Source organism: Chelonoidis abingdonii, chromosome 19 (genome assembly GCF_003597395.2).
Source record: "Chelonoidis abingdonii isolate Lonesome George chromosome 19, CheloAbing_2.0, whole genome shotgun sequence".
NCBI lineage: Eukaryota > Metazoa > Chordata > Testudines > Testudinidae > Chelonoidis > Chelonoidis abingdonii.
In genome coordinates, this window is record NC_133787.1 from 2,920,748 (window position 1) to 2,940,450 (window position 19,703).

General features: G+C 58.0%; 1 protein-coding gene across 1 annotated transcript in view; it reads left to right on the forward strand.

The window, feature by feature from the left end:
- Positions 1-18,867, forward strand: part of CLEC18C (C-type lectin domain family 18 member C) — a 30,374-nt gene extending 11,507 nt beyond the window's left edge. Inside the window, exons 5-12 of the mRNA XM_032795397.2 lie at positions 825-946; positions 1,068-1,175; positions 10,191-10,283; positions 12,060-12,166; positions 14,087-14,216; positions 15,599-15,695; positions 16,732-16,823; positions 18,197-18,867. Coding sequence (XP_032651288.1) covers positions 825-946; positions 1,068-1,175; positions 10,191-10,283; positions 12,060-12,166; positions 14,087-14,216; positions 15,599-15,695; positions 16,732-16,823; positions 18,197-18,234 — 787 coding nt within the window. The 3' untranslated portion in view covers positions 18,235-18,867. The remainder of the gene's footprint in view (positions 1-824; positions 947-1,067; positions 1,176-10,190; positions 10,284-12,059; positions 12,167-14,086; positions 14,217-15,598; positions 15,696-16,731; positions 16,824-18,196) is intronic.
- Positions 18,868-19,703: the final 836 nt, after the last annotated feature.

Sequence of the window (19,703 nt, forward strand, 5' to 3'; positions counted from 1 at the left end):
CCCTGAACAAGTCTTTTCCAAGGGAGAGGAGGCTCCCCAAAGTCCTGACTGGCTTGGTGGGGAGCAGTTCCAGAGCATCGCCCGGGGACTCCGTGACACCTAGCAGCCTAAATGTGGCCTCCAGGACCTCTCTCCTGTCCTTCCCTGTGTCACTGGTACCTACATGTACTATGACCACCGGCTCCTCCCCAGCACTACACATAAGTCTGTCTGGATGTCTTGAGAGATCCGCAACCTTCGCACCAGGAAGTGGGAGGACCTTGGCCCCAGGGGTGGGATTTACAATGAAAGAGGTGGGTGGATCTGTCAATGGAAGCAGAGTGGGTGGAGCTTATCATAGTAGGCGGAACCTGGCCCTACAGAAGTAGAAGGTGGGCGGAAGAGTCTGTCAATGGAAGTAGAAAATGGGTGGGGCTTAAGATAATAGTAGGTGGGGCTTGGCCCACAGGAAGTAAAAGGTGGGTGGGGCTTACAATGAAAGAAGGTAAGACTTGGCCCCAGGGGAGAGGATGGTGGGTGTGGCTTATTATTAAAGTAGGTGGGGTTGGAAGCAGAAAGTGGGTGGGGCTAATCAGCTGGCCAGCCTTGCCTGGGCAGAAGATGCTGCACTCCCTTCCATTAAGCATTAGGGGCTGACTGCAGCCTGTGCAGCTCACAGGCTGGTCGCCCAGCTCCAGCGGTGGAGCAAAGGAGGTGGGGAGCTGTGGCCGAGCCTCCGACTGCAATAGGACCAGCTGCCTGGGAACAACCCATGTGGCCCCTGGGCTGGGCTGGAAAGGGGCCCCCTGGCCCTGCGGTTCCATGTCTGTCTGTTCCACCCCCAGGGGGAACTGGGAGATGAATGGGAAGACGATCGTCCCTTACAAGAAAGGAGCCTGGTGTTCACTCTGCACCTCAGGATGCTCCGGATGCTTCAAGTCGTGGGATCACAGTGGGGGGCTGTGTGGTGAGTGCCAGCTCCCCCCTGCCCTGCTCCCCCTCAGCCCACTACCTTCACTTGAACTTAGATTATGCTAGTTCCCCTGCCCTGCCATCTTACAGCTGCCTTGTGCTTTTTGTTTGATCAGAGGTCCCCAGGAACCCCTGTCGGATGACCTGCAGGAACGACGGGCGGTTGAACATGAGCACCTGCCACTGCGACTGCCTGCCAGGGTACACGGGCCGGTACTGCCAAGGTGAGAGAGCCGGCTGGCATGGGTGTGTGCAGGGTGCACAGGGATGCCTCTTGCCATCGGTGCCACGGGTGAGACGCCTGCATTGCATGGTTGTTGTGTTGCATTACAGTCTTGTGTGTGGAGTGCTGTGCCCGGGGGCTGCGTGGGGCTGCGCAGCAGAAGCATTTTCAGGATGAAGTGGCGGGGATGGAGTGAGCAGCACTGGAGATCAGAGGCTGGAGTCTCTTCAAGGGGCAGTTACAGGCATTTGCCTGCCCTATCTGTGCATTTTGCTCCTTCCCACTGTTTTTGTTTCTTCTAAGTTTACGATCCCCTGAGGGTTGCCTGGAGGTAGCTAACATTGGCTTTGCTTTGAGAACTGCAACAACATCCTTGTAGGGCTTATTTCCGTGTTGCAAGGAGAGCGGGGCAGGGAACCCCTGTATTGGGCCAGTGCAGCAGCCTGATGTGGTGAAGGGAGACACTCCTGCCGCACTCACCTGCGCCCAAAAACCAAATTAGTCTCCTCACCCTTTGCTAGCCCAAGAACCCACTGTAGTCTTGCCTCAGTTTCCCCTTCATCCAGCCATGCAAAGAAATATTGTGTCTCAGCAGCAAACTGAGCCCCTTTAATTCATACACATAGTCAGTCCACAGATCCCTCGTGGTACAGACAGGCCCTTCCCAACCCCAGCACCAGCCACTGTTACCGTGCAGCAGCCTTCACTCTTGTTCAGGGGTCGCTGTCCAAGGTCACCCACTCGACAGTCACTAACCACCTGCCGCAGTTCCTTGGCTCCCGTTTCAGGGCCCCACCCAAGAGCTCCAAGTTCCACATCTCTCCTGCAGCCCCATGCCAGTGTCCCTGGGAGAGGCTCCCTGCAGCGTGCCACTCCTCCTCCAGGCCTCCCTGCCTGTCAGTCCTACCCCTGCCCAGGGAACCTCCCTCCCAGACCAGCCCTGTGCTCCTGAGTGCCTCCTGCAGCCCCCACTCGCTCTTCTGCCAGACAGCTCCCCACAGCGTCCTACTGCCCAGGCCTCCCTGCCGGTGAGCCCTGCCCCTGCTCCTGGGCACTTCTCTGCAGAGGCAGCCCCTGGCTTGTGGGCCCGGCTTGCTTGTTCATAGGGGTCACTGCACAAGCTTTCCTGCAACTGGGCCAGACCTCACGAGCCTTCCTAGCACTCACCGCCAACAGCTCCATTACTGCTCTCCTGCAGCTTCCTCCCTCCACCATCTCTCCGCTGCTTCTGCGGTCAGGCAGCTCCCCCTTGCCCTTCCTGGCCAACCAGCTGCCTCAGTTTCTCCTTGCTATGGCCCAGGTACCCTCTCTCTAGCTCAGCTGGGAGGCAGCTGACCAGTCACAGGTTTACCAGCTCCCTCTTAAAGGGGCTGGTCCCCTGGGACATCCCCCAGGTTCTCTTATCCTGAGGATTTCTGCAGGGACCCTTGAGAACAGCAGAAATCAGTCCTGAGGTGTCCCAGGAATCATGGAACTGGCTTATCTAGCCCAGCCCCTTCCTGCTCCCTGGGTACGTCTCTGCCACAATACAAAACCCATGGCAGCAAGTCTGAGCCCAGATCAGTGTAGCCATTCCCACTCGGGCTGGAGCCTGGGCTCCGAGACACCCCCCCACACACCCATGAATCCGGGCTCCAGCCCAGACAGGCACGTCCTGTCATGGACTCACAGGACTCGTGCTCTCTCTCAGCTCCGTACGGTCCCTGGGGGGAACCCCCTTCAGTGCAACAGCCCTTCTCGGGGGTCCACTCTCGGGGGTTTAGCCATAGGCCCCTCCATGTCCTGGAACTGCACCTCTCTGAGCCTTCAGCAGCCTGTCTCTCGCCGTGGGCCCCCTCAGGGACTGGAGTCCACTCGCTCTGGACCCCTGGGGCCTCCTCACCCAGAGGGCACCAGAGTGACTCTCAGCCAGCATAGAACAGGAGGGTTTATTGAGCATCTGAACCCAGCACAGGAAACTCTCTGGGCCTTCAGGCCTGGCCTCCTTCACCACAGTACATCTAAGTCTATCCCGGATCCAGGGGACTCTGGCTGCTCTCTCTCCCTAGTCTGGCAGCCCCCTCTTTCCAGCCGATCACCCGATATCATCTCCCCCAACAGCTCCTCCCCTGTCCTTTGTCTTCCATCCCAGGTAAACAGGTCACTGGGGCTCTCTCTCCTCCATCCTTTGTTCCCCCTCTGGCTGGAACTGGTTGGTCAGGTCATCGGAGTCCTCTCTCCTCAGGGGTTTGTCCTCCCGCTGGCCAGAACCAGCTGCCTTCCAAGCTGGGCTGAGCCTCTCGGTCACCAGGTCACCAGTCACTGGGGTACCCCCATCTCCACACTGTTGTCCGGGGGTCCTGGCTGCCAGGCGAGGTCACACCTGGTCCTCTGCAACAACAAACCCTCTCCCTCCACCTTGTTAAACATGCAGCATGCAGGGAAACTGAGGCAAGCACACACTATTCATGTAAAACACTACAAAAATCCCACGGGGAGGCCCTGGGCTGGAGGAGCCTGGATCACCCCTAACGCCAGCTTGTCACTGATCTGTCTTTCTGGATCCCAGGCTTTTCCCCTGGTGACTGTGAATGGGAGACATCTCCTCTCCCCCCATGGACAGCTAGATTAGTGAGTCCAGGCCCGGCTGTGGGTACAAACGCAGCCCCTCTGATCTCTGCTGGCAGGCAGGGGTTAGCTGGTCAGAGAGGGGAGGTTATTCCAGCAGAGCGTTGTGACGATGTGGTTCTGGCGGGACCCAACTGAGAGTGCCAAATCAGGACCAATTGCTCAAACAGGGCAGTCACAGCCCAAGGCTGGGGTTTTTCCACCTCTAAGGCAAACCAAACCAGCCAGACAAAAATGACTTCGGTTTCACCCCACTGGCCAACCACAAGTCACACAAGCAATTTCTTTAGACCACTAACCAGTCTCCCAGGATCAACCACTAGTGCCACTCGTCTGGGGATGAGCTTGGTTATTGAAGAACCACACCCCAGTAAGAAGAAAAGTTCTCTCTGAATCCAAGGACAAGCCCCAGACCAGTCCATATATATACATCAGATTTTCCACAAATACGCTGTTGCCATCCTTTTGAACTAAAATCTAAAAAGGTTATTCATAAAAGGAAAAAGATAGAGATGAGAGCTAGAATTGGTTAAATGAATCATTAATACAGTGATGGCAAAATTTCTTATCGGCTTGTGCAGGTGGAATAAACTGCATGGTTTTGTTGGATTGGGTTAAATCAAGTTCTGAAACATCCACAGCTGGTGTGGTTCATTCAGTCCTTTCTCAGAGCATCAGCTTGTAAGCAAAATCTCCAGGATAAAGAAAGCAGGATTGTAAGACCAAATGGAGGTGAAGGCATGACTATGCCTTATATAGGCTTTTTACCAGTAGTGTTAAAGACCTTTAGTATCCTACTATGAAAGTATACAGGCACAAAAGGAGTTTAGAGTCAATGGGCCAGTTTTGCACCACCCTGCTGAGTCAACAGGTAGAACTTGCTTCTCATCCATGGGTCAATTGTGATATTAATGGTCCTAATGGCCATCAAGCAGGGTAGCTGAGCTGACACCAACTTGTCTGGGATCTTTCCCAGTAACACAGCACAAGTTTGAAATATAGACAGTATACAGCCAATATTCATAACTTCAACTACAAAAATGATACAGACATACAGACAGCATAATTATAACCAGTAACCCGTAACCTGGTCTTAGACACCTTACATGACCCCCTTTACATAGGATTTGGTGCCACTACAGGACCTTGGTTGCAACCCATGTTCTATATGGTCCCACTTTATATCAATAACGTCACAAGCATTGGCTCCTGGCTTAGGAGAGAGATTCTCTTTCCCCTTCTCCTTCCTCTGCCCCCCCACACCCCCAAAGTACAGCTCCAGTATGTCCAGGTGGGCAGCTCCAGCACATGACTCACCTCCTTCAGCTGGTTGCTGATTTCCCAGGGTTGTCCCCAGGCTCTTTGCACTGAGCTGAGACCCCTCTTCCAGTCCCCGATCAGGCACGTTGTCGTCCCAGCCCTTTCGCAGTTCCTGGGCCCCAGCTAGGTTCTTCCTGGCCAAACCCAAGAGCTCAGGGAGCTTTCCCCAGAACGACAGTTCAGAATCCACCACCGATTCCCCATTTGTTTCTCATCAACTCCAGGGGTCCCCTCCCTCTCCTTCCATGCACCAACTCAAAAGGGTGGATCCGTGGGAATTTCCGGGGCAGTAAATGTTCTGCAGCAGCTCTCACCGGGTGCGCTGAACTCCCTGATATTTAGAAGAAGGGACAACCCCCCCCAGTGGTACTTCTGGGGGACCACCAGCCTTCTGATCCCCTAAGGGTCAGTTCTCCCTTGGAGAGCCCTTTCCTGGTACAGGGTCCTTTCACCTGGATCCTTCCCTGTGATCCTTCCCCAGGATCTTGCAAAACCTGCTTCTTCCAGGTGGGATCTTTCTGCGGCTAGGTCTGGAATTCAGCTGCTGTGCCTTAGTTTCCCCCTTGGTCTCAGCCCTGTTAAGCCCTGTCCCTGGCAACTCCCTTCCCCGCACTGGAGGTTCCACACCCGCCTGCTGAGTGGATTGCCGGTGCCAGGCCAAGTGCCCCTCCCTGAGCTCAGCCACAGGCAAAGACCAGGGCACCATCTGGCCAGTTCTTCAATCCATCTCCCATCAGCATCTCTGCAGGGAGCTGACCCTGCACCAACCTCTTTGGGGCCCCCATTCAGATGTATCCTCACTACAAGATCTTAACTGGGGGTTCGGCCACCACCAGCACCCGTGTCCCAGTGAGGGCAGGGAGCAAGCCCACTGCTTTGGCTACCGCATCAGAGCCAGCTTGATCCACCTCTCCTCAGTGCAGGGCTGATGTCCCACTCAGCTCCAGGAGCCTGGCTGCAGACTTGAGCCTTGGAGATCTTCCCTTGTGCTACTAGCCAAGGGAGACTTCCCCTCCTCCCTGCCGGGGCCATTCACAGGCTCACTGGCTCCTTCCGATCTCTGGGTTCAGATCTTTGGCTGTTACTGGCATGGGGTCTGGATCTTGTCTTAAAGAGACACAGTCACTTCCCAAGAGTACGTCAAAGCTGATGTGCTGAAGGACCCTGGCTACCAGCCCCCCCATCCTTCCTGTGTCTCTGTCTGCACAGGAGGTGAATGGCTGCCATTAGGAAGCTTTCCCCAAGTTATGCAGCCTCTCAGCAGCTGGTGAGGTTGCCACACCCACAAGAGTCTCTATCCCAGAATCTCTTCACTCCGTGAATGTCTCCCCATTGACCCCCACCTGCCGCTCCCCCTGGGGATCACAGGGGCCTGAGCCCAGGCGGTACAAGCAGACATATCTGCTGGGCTTGGAGGGAAGCCCATCTGCCACTCCTCCCTGGCCAGTTCTGCCCCAGGAGCTGGCTGGGTGACTGCTTCCTCTGAAGGGACAGGCACACAGCTCCCTCTCCGAGCCTGCATTACCAGCTGTCTTCCCATCACCTATTAACCCTTCAAGGGGTCTCTTGGGCAAAAATTTCCTGTGTCTTTGGGCATGACACCACTTTGCATCCTTTTGCCCGCAATAATGACATCTCAGGTCCCACAGGTGCCATGGAAGGGGTCTGCCTGCTCCAGCATTTCTGGGCTTCCTGGAGTCTCACCTCTGAGAGGTCTCTGGGTGACTCCCCCTTCAAGTCCCCGACGTGGGTCTCTCTCCCACACCCTGTCTGCTGTCCATAACCTCAAGTCTGCCAACGTACCTGCACTTTGCAGGGCTTTGGGCTTCTGAGGGCAGATATCCTACAGCTGCCCCAATCCAGCCAGATTATACACATTCTCTGCACCGTTTCCCCCTTGCTGAGAGATTTTCCCAGCAGGGTGGTGACTTCCTTGTACGTGATGCCCAGGGTTTCTCGTACACCCTGGAATCTTTTCCTATCTGTCTCAGGTGTCCATTCAAATGAAAGCGGCAAAGCCTGTTTGAACCTTCATAGTCTCCAGTCTCTGCACTGTCCATTTGGCTGAACACCCCTGTGGCCTTGGGACCAAGGAGGAGGGTGAGACAGCTGTGCCTGTCTGCAGGGTCAGTCTGGTTCAAATCACCAGCCTTCTCCCAGGCCGGGAGGTCTGCACCGATAGCCCTCCCCTGTTACACCGGGCAGACTTTGGAATCTGGGCTTCCTGCCGAACAGGCATCTTGGGGTCCTTCCCCACTTACCCCACCACAAGTCCTCTTGACCTGCGCCTCCTCCAACTCTAATTCATGTTTTTGCTGCTCTGAGCAAGTTGCTAGCCTCCGCTCCTCCGGCTCCAGCTCCTTCACTCTTAGCTCCGGTTTCCATCTCTTCACCTCCACTGAGGGGAACCCAGGCTGGGGAACCATACCCTCCTGCTACTCCCAGGCTCTCCGGGCATCCCAGAAGCCCCGCTGGGATCTGGAATTTGTTCCGTGGACTGGTCACTCTCTACCAGCTGGGCAATCAGTTGCTCCTAGGTGAGCCTCACAACGCTCTTTGCCCTCTTTCCCTGCACAGATGTGGGGAGGGTTGTAGGCCATTTCTGCGCTGGTTCCTTCAATTCCCTTGTTTTATCGCTGGCAGCCACTCACTGCAAAGTGCCTGTGCTCACAGCCAACTCTCTACAGAGTGCATCCGCCAACCATCCTCTGCTACCACGTTGTCACGGACTCACAGAGCTCGCACTCACAGCTCTGTATGGTCTGAATGCAGTATGCAAGAATCCCCTGCAGTATGACAGTCCTTCTTGGGGGGGGTTGAGCCTTCAGGCCTGTACAGCTGTTTCTCACCATGGGCCCCTTCAGGGCTTCCACTCTTTCTGGACCCTCAGGGCCTCCACTCCCAGAGGGAATAGTGCAACCCTGATATCTAGACCAGAGTGACTCTCAGGCAGCGTAAAACAGGAGGGTTTATTGAATGTCTGAACACAGCATAGGAAACTGTCCAGGCCCTTGGGCCTAGCAACCCTCAGCATAGTACATCTAGGTCTCTCCTGCATCCAGGTGGGCTCTGACTGATCTCTTTGACCTGTCCAGCCGCCAATCATCCTATATCATCCCCCAACAGCTCCTTTGTCCTCTATCTTCTGTCCCAGGTAAACAGGTCACTGGGGCCCTCTCTTCTCCGTCCTCTGTAACAACCCCTCTCCCACCACCTTCTTAAACATGCAGCACACAGGGAAACTGAGGCACATGCACACACTATTCATGTCTACACTGCTATAAGCCCTACAATCTGAGCCCTACAAACCTGAGTCAGTTGATCCCAGGCTCTGGGACGCGCTGCTGTGGGTCTTGCCTTGCAGAGTAGATGTACCCTCTGTGGCTCCCAGCATGTGGATGACAATTCCTAGATAACCCTCCCCTGGAATGGCTCAGGATGTGATACTGCCCCATGCTGGTGGCTGCATCTGAGTATGAGGACTGGGTCCCAGGGACCCATCACTGCTGGCCACATGAGGGCCAATGTAGCATCCGACACTGAGGAAAAGAATGCGGTTTGTAGGGCACATGGGAATGCAGAGCAAATACACACCTAGATCCCAGCAGCTCCCAAATTCCCTGGGCCCTGTTCGAAGCTTCCCAATCTGCAGACCCATCGGCTCATTTCCCATCCACGGTGGGCGCAAAGGATGGAAATATGGCTTGGGATGGAAATCCGGGCTCAGCCTTGACTATGGAGTGGCTACCACTGCCTCCATCATGCTGTGTGCATGTGTGTCCTTTGCGGGGGGGGAGGGTGTGTGTGCGGGTGTGCGCGCGCTCATGTGGGGGGGGTGTCCCATGCTGTGTGCATGCATGTCCTTTGCAGGATTTGTGTGTGTGTGTGCGTGCCCATGCGGGTTTTGTGTGTGTGTATGTGTGTGCACGGCCATGCTGGGGGTGGGTGTCTGTGTCCCATGCGGGGTGTGTGTGTGTATGTGTGTGTGTGTCCCATGTGGGGGGTGTGTGTGTGTCCCATGCAGCGGTGGGTGGGTGTCCTATGCGGGGTGTGTGTGTGTGTCCCATGCGGAGTGTGTGTGTGTGTCCCATGCGCTCTGGTTATGTGTCCTTTGCAGGATTTTTGTGGGTGTCTGAGTCTATGTGTGCGCCCATGTGGGGTGTGTGTGTGTATGTGTGTGCGCACCCATGTGGTGTGTGGCTGTGGGTGTGCGCGCCCATGGGGGGGGTGTCTGTGTCCCATGCAATGTGTGTGTGTGTGTGTGTCCTATGCGGGGTGTGCGTGTATGTGTGTCCCCCCCATGCGGTGTGGGTGTGTGCGCCCATGCGGGGGAGTGTCTGTGTCCCATGCAGTGTGTGTGTGTGTCCCATGCGGGGTGTGTGTGTACGTGTGTGTGTGTGTCCCATGCAGGGTGTGTGTGTGTGTGTGTGTGTCCCCCATGTGCTGTGGTTATGTGTCCTTTGCAGGATTTTTGTGTGTGTCTGTGTGTATGTGTGCACCCATGCGGGGTGTGTGTATGTGTGTATGTGTGTGCATGCCCATGCGGTGGTGGGTGTGGGTGTGGGCACCTATGGGGGGGGTGTCTGTGTCCCATGCAATGTGTATGTATGTGTGTGTGTGTGTCCCGTGCAATGTGTATGTGTGTGTGTGTGTCCCACGCAGGATGTGTGTGTGTGTCCCATGCGGCGGTGGGTGGGTGTCCTATGTGATGGGTGCGTGTGCATGGCCCATGCAGTGTGTGTGCGTGTATGTAGGCATGAGAGTGCACATGGCTCATACAGTGTGTATGTCCCATGAAATATGTATGTGCACACATGACCCATGCAGGATGTGTGTTCCGTCCCCCACAGGCAGTGTGTGTTTGTGTGTCCCGTACAATGTATGTGTACAGACGTGTGTGACCCATTCAGGCTGTGTCCCCCATGTGGTGTCACCATCATGCACCCGTGTGCGTTGCAGAGCACACAGTGTGTCTGTGGTGCTTGCCAAGGTGTTTAAGAGCTTGTGCTGGCTCCACTGGGACGCTGCCGGGGGGCTGGGGAGCCAGCGCCAGGCCAGGCTGCAGACTAACTGCCCAATTTTCTTCCAGTGAAATGCAGCATCCAGTGTCTCCATGGAAGGTTCAGGGAGGAGGAATGTTCCTGCCTCTGTGACATCGGCTACGGCGGAGCAGAGTGTGGCAGTGAGTCCGGCTCAGTTACGTGTGCCCCAGCTGCTGCGGGGCTGAGCGGTTCCCCTGCGTCCTCTGGAAACGGACAGCTGTAGTCCAAGCCTGGTGCAGCCCCCACACTCTCTGTCCCCTCCCAGGCTGCGCCCCGAGGCCGTTCCAGCCTGGGCACCGCCAAGCTGGCTGCTGACCCTGGTTCGCAAGCTGGTCGCTAAGGGAGGCTGCAGTTCAGCCCAGCCTCTGCTTTCAGCACTTGGCCCCTTTGCTGGGGTTTCCGAGCTCCCTGGGGGCCCAGGACTGCAGACAACTAGGTTGTGGCATCAGTTGTGCCCCTTTGTGGTTCTTTAGCTTTCTTCAATCCCAGGCTGAGCAAATGACGTCCATTGCACCCTGTGTGGGGCAGAGTCCGGGACTGGTGGGGTGTGGGGGGCCTGCCCATATTCAGCATCGGGTACATACAACTGTAGCCATGGCTTTGCCCCTGAGTTCAAACTCATTTTCAGTGGCTGTTTATAATCAGCCCCCGCGCCAAGAGCGGCCAGGGCCAGACGTGGATCCTGGCAGACGTCCCCCTGGCCCAGGCAGAGGGGTTCCAATGGGTTCCCTATGTGGCTAGGGTTACGAGGGTAGCAGATCCTAGAATGGGGCAGGCCTGCTTGGAGCCAGCTGGTGCTAGCCCAGGATTGCGCCGTGTGCTCTCCAGTGCGTGGCCAGGTGAGCACAGAATTACTCAAGGGAAGGGGTCCTTGCTGCATGCTGCTCTTGTCTTGCTGGCATCAATGCACTGCCAGGCTTGGGCCCCTCCCTGGGCCCGATCACCCAGGCCAGCACCTTGTGTCGCACTTTTCCTGGCTGCGTGAGAGAGTGTTAAACGCTCCCAGTTCGCCCCGCACTTTGCAAAGGAGTAAATGACTCCGAGGGAGGGGGTGCCTCTGCTGTGCGGCAAGGGGGCTGCTTGGTTGTAATTTGTCGCTCTTCTGCTCGTCCCTCCCAGTTCTGGAGACGGCTTCATAGTCTCGCCTCCTGTCTCCCTCCCGGTCCCAGCTGCTGGCTAGCAATGAGACCAAGTTGCAGATGCGATGCTTCCCAGCTGGGGCTGGACCTGCTCGGGCTAGCTGGCCCATCGCTGGCCGGGTCGGAGGCGGAAGATCTTGGTGCCATTCAGTGCATGTTTGGAAACAGCGAGACTGGGGCAGTGCCCTATGGGAACCCCAGGTCTCTGTGCAGGTGGCGTTGGGGGTGAGGGCAGAGCTGAACAACATAGTCCAGGGGATACGTGCTGCTGTTAAATGAACCCCCCTGGCTGCCCAAGGGCAGCGGCTGAATGGTGCCGCACTCATGGGAAGTCTGAACAAACTTCCCCCAAATGTCTGACTACCAGTGCGGGCTCCTTTAAGAGGTGCTGACCTGCCTGATGCAAAGGCTGCTGGGCCGGAGTAATGCCTGGTGTAAGAGTGACGCCCTGTGGGGAGACCCGAGCAGTGCATGATCCTAATCCTTCCGGTTCCATTTCCTGCACCCCTGGCTTGCTGGGCTGAGGAGAGTTGGGGGGGGGGGTGTTACATGTTCCTGTAGGTTTCATCACATGACATAATCTTTCATTAAAGTTTAATCTGTAATTGCTAGAGGCTGCAGGCCAGTTCTGGAGGGTTGGCAACCCCAGTTACAGGTGAGAGTCTGCCTGCTGAGTGACCGGACTGGCACGTGTAGAGGGCTCTGCTTTCTCTCCTGCAGGCAGAGTCCCTGGGGGTTAAAGCAGGGACTGATCCTTTCCTCTCTCTCCTCTCACAGCGAAGGTTCAGTTCCCTTTCCACACGTGCGACCTGAGGATAGACGGGGACTGCTTCATGGTTTCCTCTGAGGCAGACACGTACTATGGAGCCAAAATAAAATGCCAGGTAACCCATGTGCTGCAGGCAAGACCCAGTTCCCAGAGAGAGCCAGAAACCAGGGCTAGACCCTGCTCCTTCCAGTCCCAAAACACAGGCCACAACTGCTTGAACTAAAGGAGAGCGCCTCAGCTGCTAGGAGTAGTAGGTCTCTTACCTTTTCTGTGGGGTGTCCAGTAGAGGGCAGCCTCACTCACTCATGCACACAGAGCTAGTGCGTTGCTTAGGAAGCCGCATTCGATAATATTTCAGTCTGGGGACAGGGGAATGAAATCCAAGCTGGGATTCACCTGCACGGCACTGGAGCTTGCGCTAACACACTTTGGGGAGGGGGCTTCCCTCTTTTCCACCAGCCCTGTGGTCTCTTCAGTCCCCAAGGCCCCACGTTTTATAAGGAACGCAGGGATCTGGATTCACTCGGGACCCCAGGCAGTCTCCAGCGACTCCTCGGAACCACTGCATGGCACAGGCGGGGCGCGTGCCGGGCACCATACGAACTGCGGTGGTTTCTGAATTGCCGGATTGTGAGCAAATGTTACCTGATGCCCCTGGGCGGATGAAAGAGAGCAGGGTGCAGGCAGCATGGCCTGCTGGTCATGGCTGGGCTGTGTCCACATGCTAAGGACAGCCACCAGGCACGGGGATGGGAGCAATCGCCGAGGTCAGTAAGAGCAAGGGTCAGAGCGAAGCTGCCTCAGAGGCTGGAGAACAGGCAGCAGGATGGGGTCTGGAGTCACAGCAGGCCAGACAGCCTGCTGGCCACCCTCCCGGGTCACATAGGGAGCATGGGCCAATCAGGGCAATACTTCCCGCGGCGCCTGCTCTCAGCAGTGCTCCGGGGCTGGGGCTCTGGCTGGCCTGGCGGTGGTGTGGGAGTGGCAGCCGGCCCACGTTCTGTAGCCCCCGGTGCTAGTCCTATAGGTCCTGGCAGAAAGGCTTGAACCTGGGGCCTCTGGCTCAAACAGCCTCTGCAGTGTAGCTAGAAGAGCCCCCCTTGAGCAGGCTTGTTAATGGCTTTCTGTGGGGGGACAGCACACCCCAGGAGCAGGGCTGGGTGTCATGAGCCACTCTGGACTGCGGGAGCATTTCCGAGCTGATCATTGACCCTGGTGAGCCGCGGGGACAGGCTGCAGGATTGGAGATCTGCAAGGGCGGCCAGATGCAGCACACAGCAAGATGCGTCAGGCCAGCCCTTCCCCCACCCCCAGGCTCTTGCCCCCGCAGACCATTCCATTGATTTCACTCCTGAGTGGCCCTAGGGGGAGCGTCCAGTCTGGTTTGGCTGCCGCGTGTCGCAGCCCGAGCCCTCTTCTATGGCAGGGGTTTGGGAGCGAACAGCCCAGGCCAGCCCCTGCCACAGCACTGGAAGCTGAAAGCCACCTCGTAGGTGGCTGGAAATTTCCTCTCCATTTGCAGGCAGGGTCTTGGCTTTGATCCCTCAGACCAGTGTCCCGAGCGCTTCGTGCGCACCTGGCGCAGGCGATAGACAGAGAGCACCAGCTCGGAGCCCCGAGGAGTTAATCTGCCCACAGAGGTGACAATCAGCTGGGAGAGCAAGTGTCGCTCTATCGAGTGGCTGTTCCATGAGAACAAAGCAAGCCAGCTTCTGGGCTCTCATGGGCCGTGTTCACGCCGGCGCAGCAGACTCAGTGCTAGTGGGAGCTTTCTAGGGTGACCAGATTTTTCACATTTGCTGTCTGGTCACCCTAGAGCTTTCAGTCCCTTGTTCCCTGTGGAAGAGAAGATGCTGGGGAACTGGACTCCTCTGCCTCCCTGGAATGGATTCGGGTTACATGGGAGAAGTGCACAGATGGGGGACTGGCCCGTCTGGGTTGCAGGGTCTAAACTGTGGCTGAAGGGCAGGATTAGCCTGTTGTGCCGGCTGGATGGATTTTTTGATTTGAGCTGTCTGGGTCTGATCCCCTGCAGGAGAAAGGAGCCATGCTGGCCCAGATCACAAATCAGAAAGTGCAAGATATTCTGGCCTTTTACCTGGGGCGTTTGGAACCCACCAATGAGGTGACAGAACCGGATTTTGAAACCCGGAACTTCTGGATCGGTGAGTGACTGCAGTTTTTGCTGCTGAAGGACAGCTGCAGCCCCAGGGCTGGGACAGGACTTTCCAGAGGCAAGGAGGAGGTGAGCGTGGCCCTAGAGACCTTGCAGGCTGGGTCCCGGGCTGGAGAAAGGATGATACAGTCTGTCCTAGCTCTGCTGGCAGAGTGCAAGGTGACCCTGGCAGGATCCCGAGGCAGGCGCAGAGCTCTGTGCAGTGTCCAAAGGCGGGAGTCTCGTCTTTCCAGCTTTGAAAAGTCCTCGCTCCGATTGTAGGGCATCACGTAGGGTACAGTAACATCCAGCCCCACTTTCCGGATCACATGCCCTAAATCCTGGCATTTCCATAGAGTGTGTCATCGTCAAAGTGCTCTGCAGACAGGAGCTAATTAACGAACTCGGTTGCTGTTGTTTCCTAGGGGCAGGGTTGTTCATGGGGCTGTTCTCCCTCAGGCTGCGGATGGAAGTGCTGCTGTCTGATAATCCTTAGTTCTTCCGCAGACCATTAACCCTCCCCAGCCCCCCAGGAGGGAGGCATCTGTGTTTCACAATTGGGGAAACCAAGGCATTGCAGGGCTCCGACTTGCCAGGGTTCACCACAGGAGCTGGAATTAGAACTTAGGACATCTTGCCACCTCAGCCTGTAGGCACCTGCCCTCGCTGTTGGGACTGGGTCGAAGTTACTCGCTGACAGTCTGGGAGATGGTGGCTCAGAGGGAGAGGGGACGTGGAGCGGAAAGGGTGGGTGAGCAGCAGAAACAGCTGCAGGAGTCTGATTCAAGTAGGAGGCCGGGAAGCCACACCCAGCTACAGCTGCCACACTGTGCCCTCCATGGGGGCTGGCCTGTGGGGCATTCGCAATGCAATGCCCTCTGAGGGTGAGGGAGGTCGAAATGGGGATGGGCCCCATCGCTCTAGGGGCCGGACACAGAGCACTGGTACCTAGCCCAGAGGCTGCCATGCAGCTCGCCAAGAGGCATTGAGCGTGCAGCTCCTGCTGTTTGAGTCAGCAGAGCCCACGTGCGGCTTTGCAGTGCAGGCAAATTCAGAACTGGGAGTGTGATACAATCTTAACTTCCTGATGGCAGCAGGGACAGAACTGATTCCACTGCTCCAAAGTCACCTGAGCTAATGGAGAATCGCTGCTAGCAGCGTGGGGCTCGTGACACACAGCTCAGCAGCAGGGGCACGGATCCCTCAAGGTTCATGGCACTGCGGTTGCTGTGCTAATGGGGCTGCTGACTCACATGGACAGCTCCTCGGCAGAGATGCAGCCAGTGGGGACCTGTGTGATAAGACTCAGACCCAGCTCTGTGGTGGTGCATGGCTGCTGCTGTGCCTGTGTGGACTGGAGCCCCAGGACATCCTCTGTGCTCTCTCGTTTAGGTCTGACCTATAAAACATCCAAGGATTTGTTCCGCTGGGACACGGGCGCCCAGTACTCCTTCACCAGCTTCGCGTTCGGCCAGCCAGACAGCCAGCGGTAAGTGATCCGGGCAGGGGCACGGAGACCCATGGCCGTGCTTCTGCTGCTCCCGCTCGGTCCCGAGGCCCAGTGACACAGAGCCTGCCGGCGGCACCTGTCAATATTTCTTCACTGCAGTGCAGGAGAACCTAGAAACACCAGTCATGGCCCAAGACCCCAGTGTGTCAAGCACTGTATGAACACAGAATAGCTGGTCCCTGCCCTAGATTTACAATCCTTGTATAGGGTCTCCTGCACCCCGTGCTCTTCTGGCGTGTGACCACTGTCCTCTCTTCTCCGGGACCCCTGCACCTCCTGTTCCCCTCCCGGACCTCGGACTGTGCTTCTCTGTGCCCTAGGCTCCTGCACCCCCTGCTCCCCTCCCGGGCGTGGGACCACTGTCCTCTCTTCTCTGGGACCCCTGCACCTCCTGCTCCCCTCCCGGATCTCGGACTGTGCTTCTCTGTGCCCTAGGCTCCTGCCCCCCCTGCTCCCCTCCCGGGCGTGGAACCACTATCCTCTCTTCTCTGGGACCCCTGCACCTCCTGCTCCCCTCCCGGGCTTGGGACAGCTGTCCTCTGCTCTGGGATTCCTACACCCCCTCCTCCTATTCTGGGCCAGGACCCGCTCTCCTCTATGCTCGGGGACTTCTGCACCACGTGCTCCCCTCCTGGGCGTGGGACCGCTGTCCTTTCTTCTCTGGGACTCCTGCACCTCCTGCTCCCCTCCGGGCGTGGGACCGCTGTCCTTTCTTCTCTGGGACTCCTGCACCTCCTGTTCCCCTCCCGGGCGTGGGACCTCTGTCCTCTCTTCTCTGGGACTCCTGCACCTCCTGCTCTCCCGGGCGTGGGACTGCTGTCCTCTCTTCTCTGGGACTCCTGCACCCTGTGTTCCCGTTCTGGGCCAGGAACCGCTCTCCTCTGCTCTGAGATTCCTGCACCATGTGCACCCCTTCCAGGCCTTGGACTGCTCTCCTCTGCTCTGGGACTCCTGCATGCCCTGCTCCCATGCTCCCCTCCCAGGCCTGGAACCACTTTCCTCTGCTCTGTCTCAGGTTTGGGAACTGCGTTGAGCTCCAGGCATCGGCCGCCTTCAACTGGAACGACCAGCGCTGCAAGACCCGAAACCGCTACATCTGCCAGTTTGGTGAGTGGCCCAGCTTCCCTCCTTTCTGCTCACCCGTAACCCGTTCTGCATGGGGAGAGGCATGCAGGCTCTGAGCCAGCTGCTGGCTAGTGCTTGGGCAAGCCCTGTGTGCCGTGCGCCGTGCTAGTGCACCTCAGCCCTGACCTGCAGCATCCCGGACAGCTCTGCTGATGCCCCTCGGTCCCCACATTCAGCCCCTGCTGGGCTCCCTACAGGGACGGCTCTGCCGAGGCCCTTCAGCCCAAGGTGCCAACCGTGGGCTCCTCACACCCAGCCCCACCGGTGCCCCCAATCCCAACGTGCAGCCCCTGTCCTGGGCTCCCAGCCTCACAGATCTGTCCCTCATCCCTGACCTGCAGCCCCCAGGTAACCCAGGCCTGGGTAACTCTAATTAGTGGTCTGGGCAGAGAATGAGCCACCTCTTACCCGTGGAGTTGGTCCCTGCAAGAGGCCCGGTGGCCGGGCAGCATGGAAGTAGTTTGCCCAGTTGCTGCCCTTCCTGTGCCCAGTCTGGTTAACAGGCCCTGGCCTTAGCCACCAACAATTCATTTCCAAGTTTTAAACCAGCCCTTCTCTGGGTCCGAACGGTGCCATGGGAACTGATCCAGGTTGCCCAGGTCTGGACTGGTTGGCAGGAGGGTGAGCACAGCCGGGTGCTGGCTGGCACACACCTGCCAGTCTGTCCCCACTACCCGGTCTGTGTGCTAGCTAAGCTAGCTACGTGGTGCCCAATTACCATTTTATCTTGGGCAGCGGTTCTCAAACTGTGGGTCATGACCCCATTTTCATGGAGTACCAGGGCTTGCTTAGGCTTGCTGGGGCTGGGGCCGAAGCCTGAGCCCCACCGGCTGGGGTCGAACCTGAGCCCCACCACCTGGGGCCGAAGCCTGAGGGCCCCCGCCCTGGGCAGTGGGGCTCAGGTTATAAGCCCCACGCCTGGGGCTGGAGCCCTTGAGCTTCAGCTTTGCCCCCACCTCACGGGGCACTGGGGCTCGGGCTTTGGCCCCCCAGGCGATGCGGTGGGGCTCAGGCAGGCTCAGGCTTCGGTCTCCCCTCCTGGGGTCATGCAGTAATTTTTGTTGTCAGAGGGGGGTTGTGGTGCAATGAAGTTTGAGACGCCTGACCTAGGGGTGATGTGTACATTGCGCTTCCTCTAGGGGTTAGTGCACATAAAGGATAACAGCTTACTATTGCTGCTAGCTCATGGTGTTAGTCCTCTGGCTCATCTAGTAAGGATCTGTGTTTTGGTGCTGCTGACACGCTGGGGTGGATGTGGGGATTTTGTCGCTATGGGGCCTGCCTGACTGGCTGGCAGTGGGCTGCGGTGCCCGACCTGGCAGGGTAGCGCTAATGGTGGCTGGGATCCTTTGCAGCTCAGGAGCACATCTTCCTGTGGCAGCCCGAGCCCTGAGCCTGCACAGCTTCTGGCTGCTGAGTGGTGAGCGCGACATCGCCTCCAGCCCGCAGGCGGCTTGAGAGAAAGAACCCGCTGCTGCTGTTCTGCCAGGTCTTCTACCGCCCCCCTGGGCGCTCGGCCCATCCCAGCCATGCTGACACCCCCCTGAGGGCCGGGGGCCAGAGGTGGCGCCAGGACCTGCCGAATGCTCCAGAGACAGTGCTTCCAGGGCTGCCCTTCCAGACCGGAGCGGGAGCGTGGGGGGGCCAGATCAACCTGCACAGCTGCTCCGGGGGCCCTGACTCCACCAGAGCCATCGCAGTCTAGCCAGGTGGGGGTCTCTGGGGTGCATCCCAGCCCCTTGCCCATGGAACAGCCCCGAGTTCCTGTAAAACAGCCCCTCCCTCACACGTGGCCGCGGGGCAGAAGCAGCTGCTTCGTGTCCCCACCCCCTTCCTCTGGGGCACGATGGCACACCTGCGCAGGGAGCCCCTCGCTTCTCCCGGCTGTGCCAGAGGGAGCAGGGCGCTCCCCATGGGTTCCCCTAGTCCATCGCTTTGCGGCCCTGAGACGGAATAGGGCCGGCTTAGCGGACTCTGCGGGACTCGCTGGTGGGAGCGGGCTGGGGAGCTGAGTGGCGCAGAGTCTGTCCTGCCTAGAGCTGGCGGTGCTCTGCCAGGGCTGTGGGCCCCCCCAAATCACAGCCGAGATGCGCCCTGTGGAGAAGGCAGATGTGGCTGCTGGGTCTAGGACTCGGTGTCCAGTCGCTAGCCAGGGCCATCCCGCCTCCCGCTGTAGCCCGGCTGCAGGAGGCAGCCTTCCCCGGGCAGGCAGGTGCAGCGTGGCCACGATCTCGGTCCCATGCCCCTTCGCTCTGCCAGTCGGCCCCGCCACGGCTCAGTACTGACGAAGCCGGGTAGCTCCAGTACCAACCCGCTCTCAGCTCCCGGAGGCCTAGAGGCTTTTCTGTTCAGGCCTGTTCTTTCGCGCTGTGCAGCAGCTCTCCGGCCTAAGCGACACGAACTCGAGACCTGGGGCTGTTCTAATAAAGCTGGCCTCTGTCTCCAGCTGCAGGGCTGGCCCAGGTGAGCGGTGGGAGCCACCTGCCTTGGCGTGGGGCAAAAGGAGGAGAAAAATGGGGAGTGGTGAAAGCAAAAGCCAGGGGCCCTCCTCAGCATGTCACCTGCTCCCTGCTGCAATCATCTCTCCTGCCACTTCCCACTGGCATCCTACACTGGGCTAGGGCCCCCCTCCTGCCTGCCATCCCAGGGCTCAGCTTGCCTTCCCCCTCAGCTGCTGTCCTGCACTGTGGCTGGCCTAGATGGGCAAGGAGGGATAGCTTAGGGGTTTGAGTATTAGCCTGCTAAATCCAGGCTTGTGAGCTCAGCCCTTGAGGTGGCCATGTAGGGATCTGGGGCAAAAATCTGTCTGGGGATGGGTCCTGCTTTGGGCAGGGGGTTGGACTAGATGCCTCCTGAGATCCT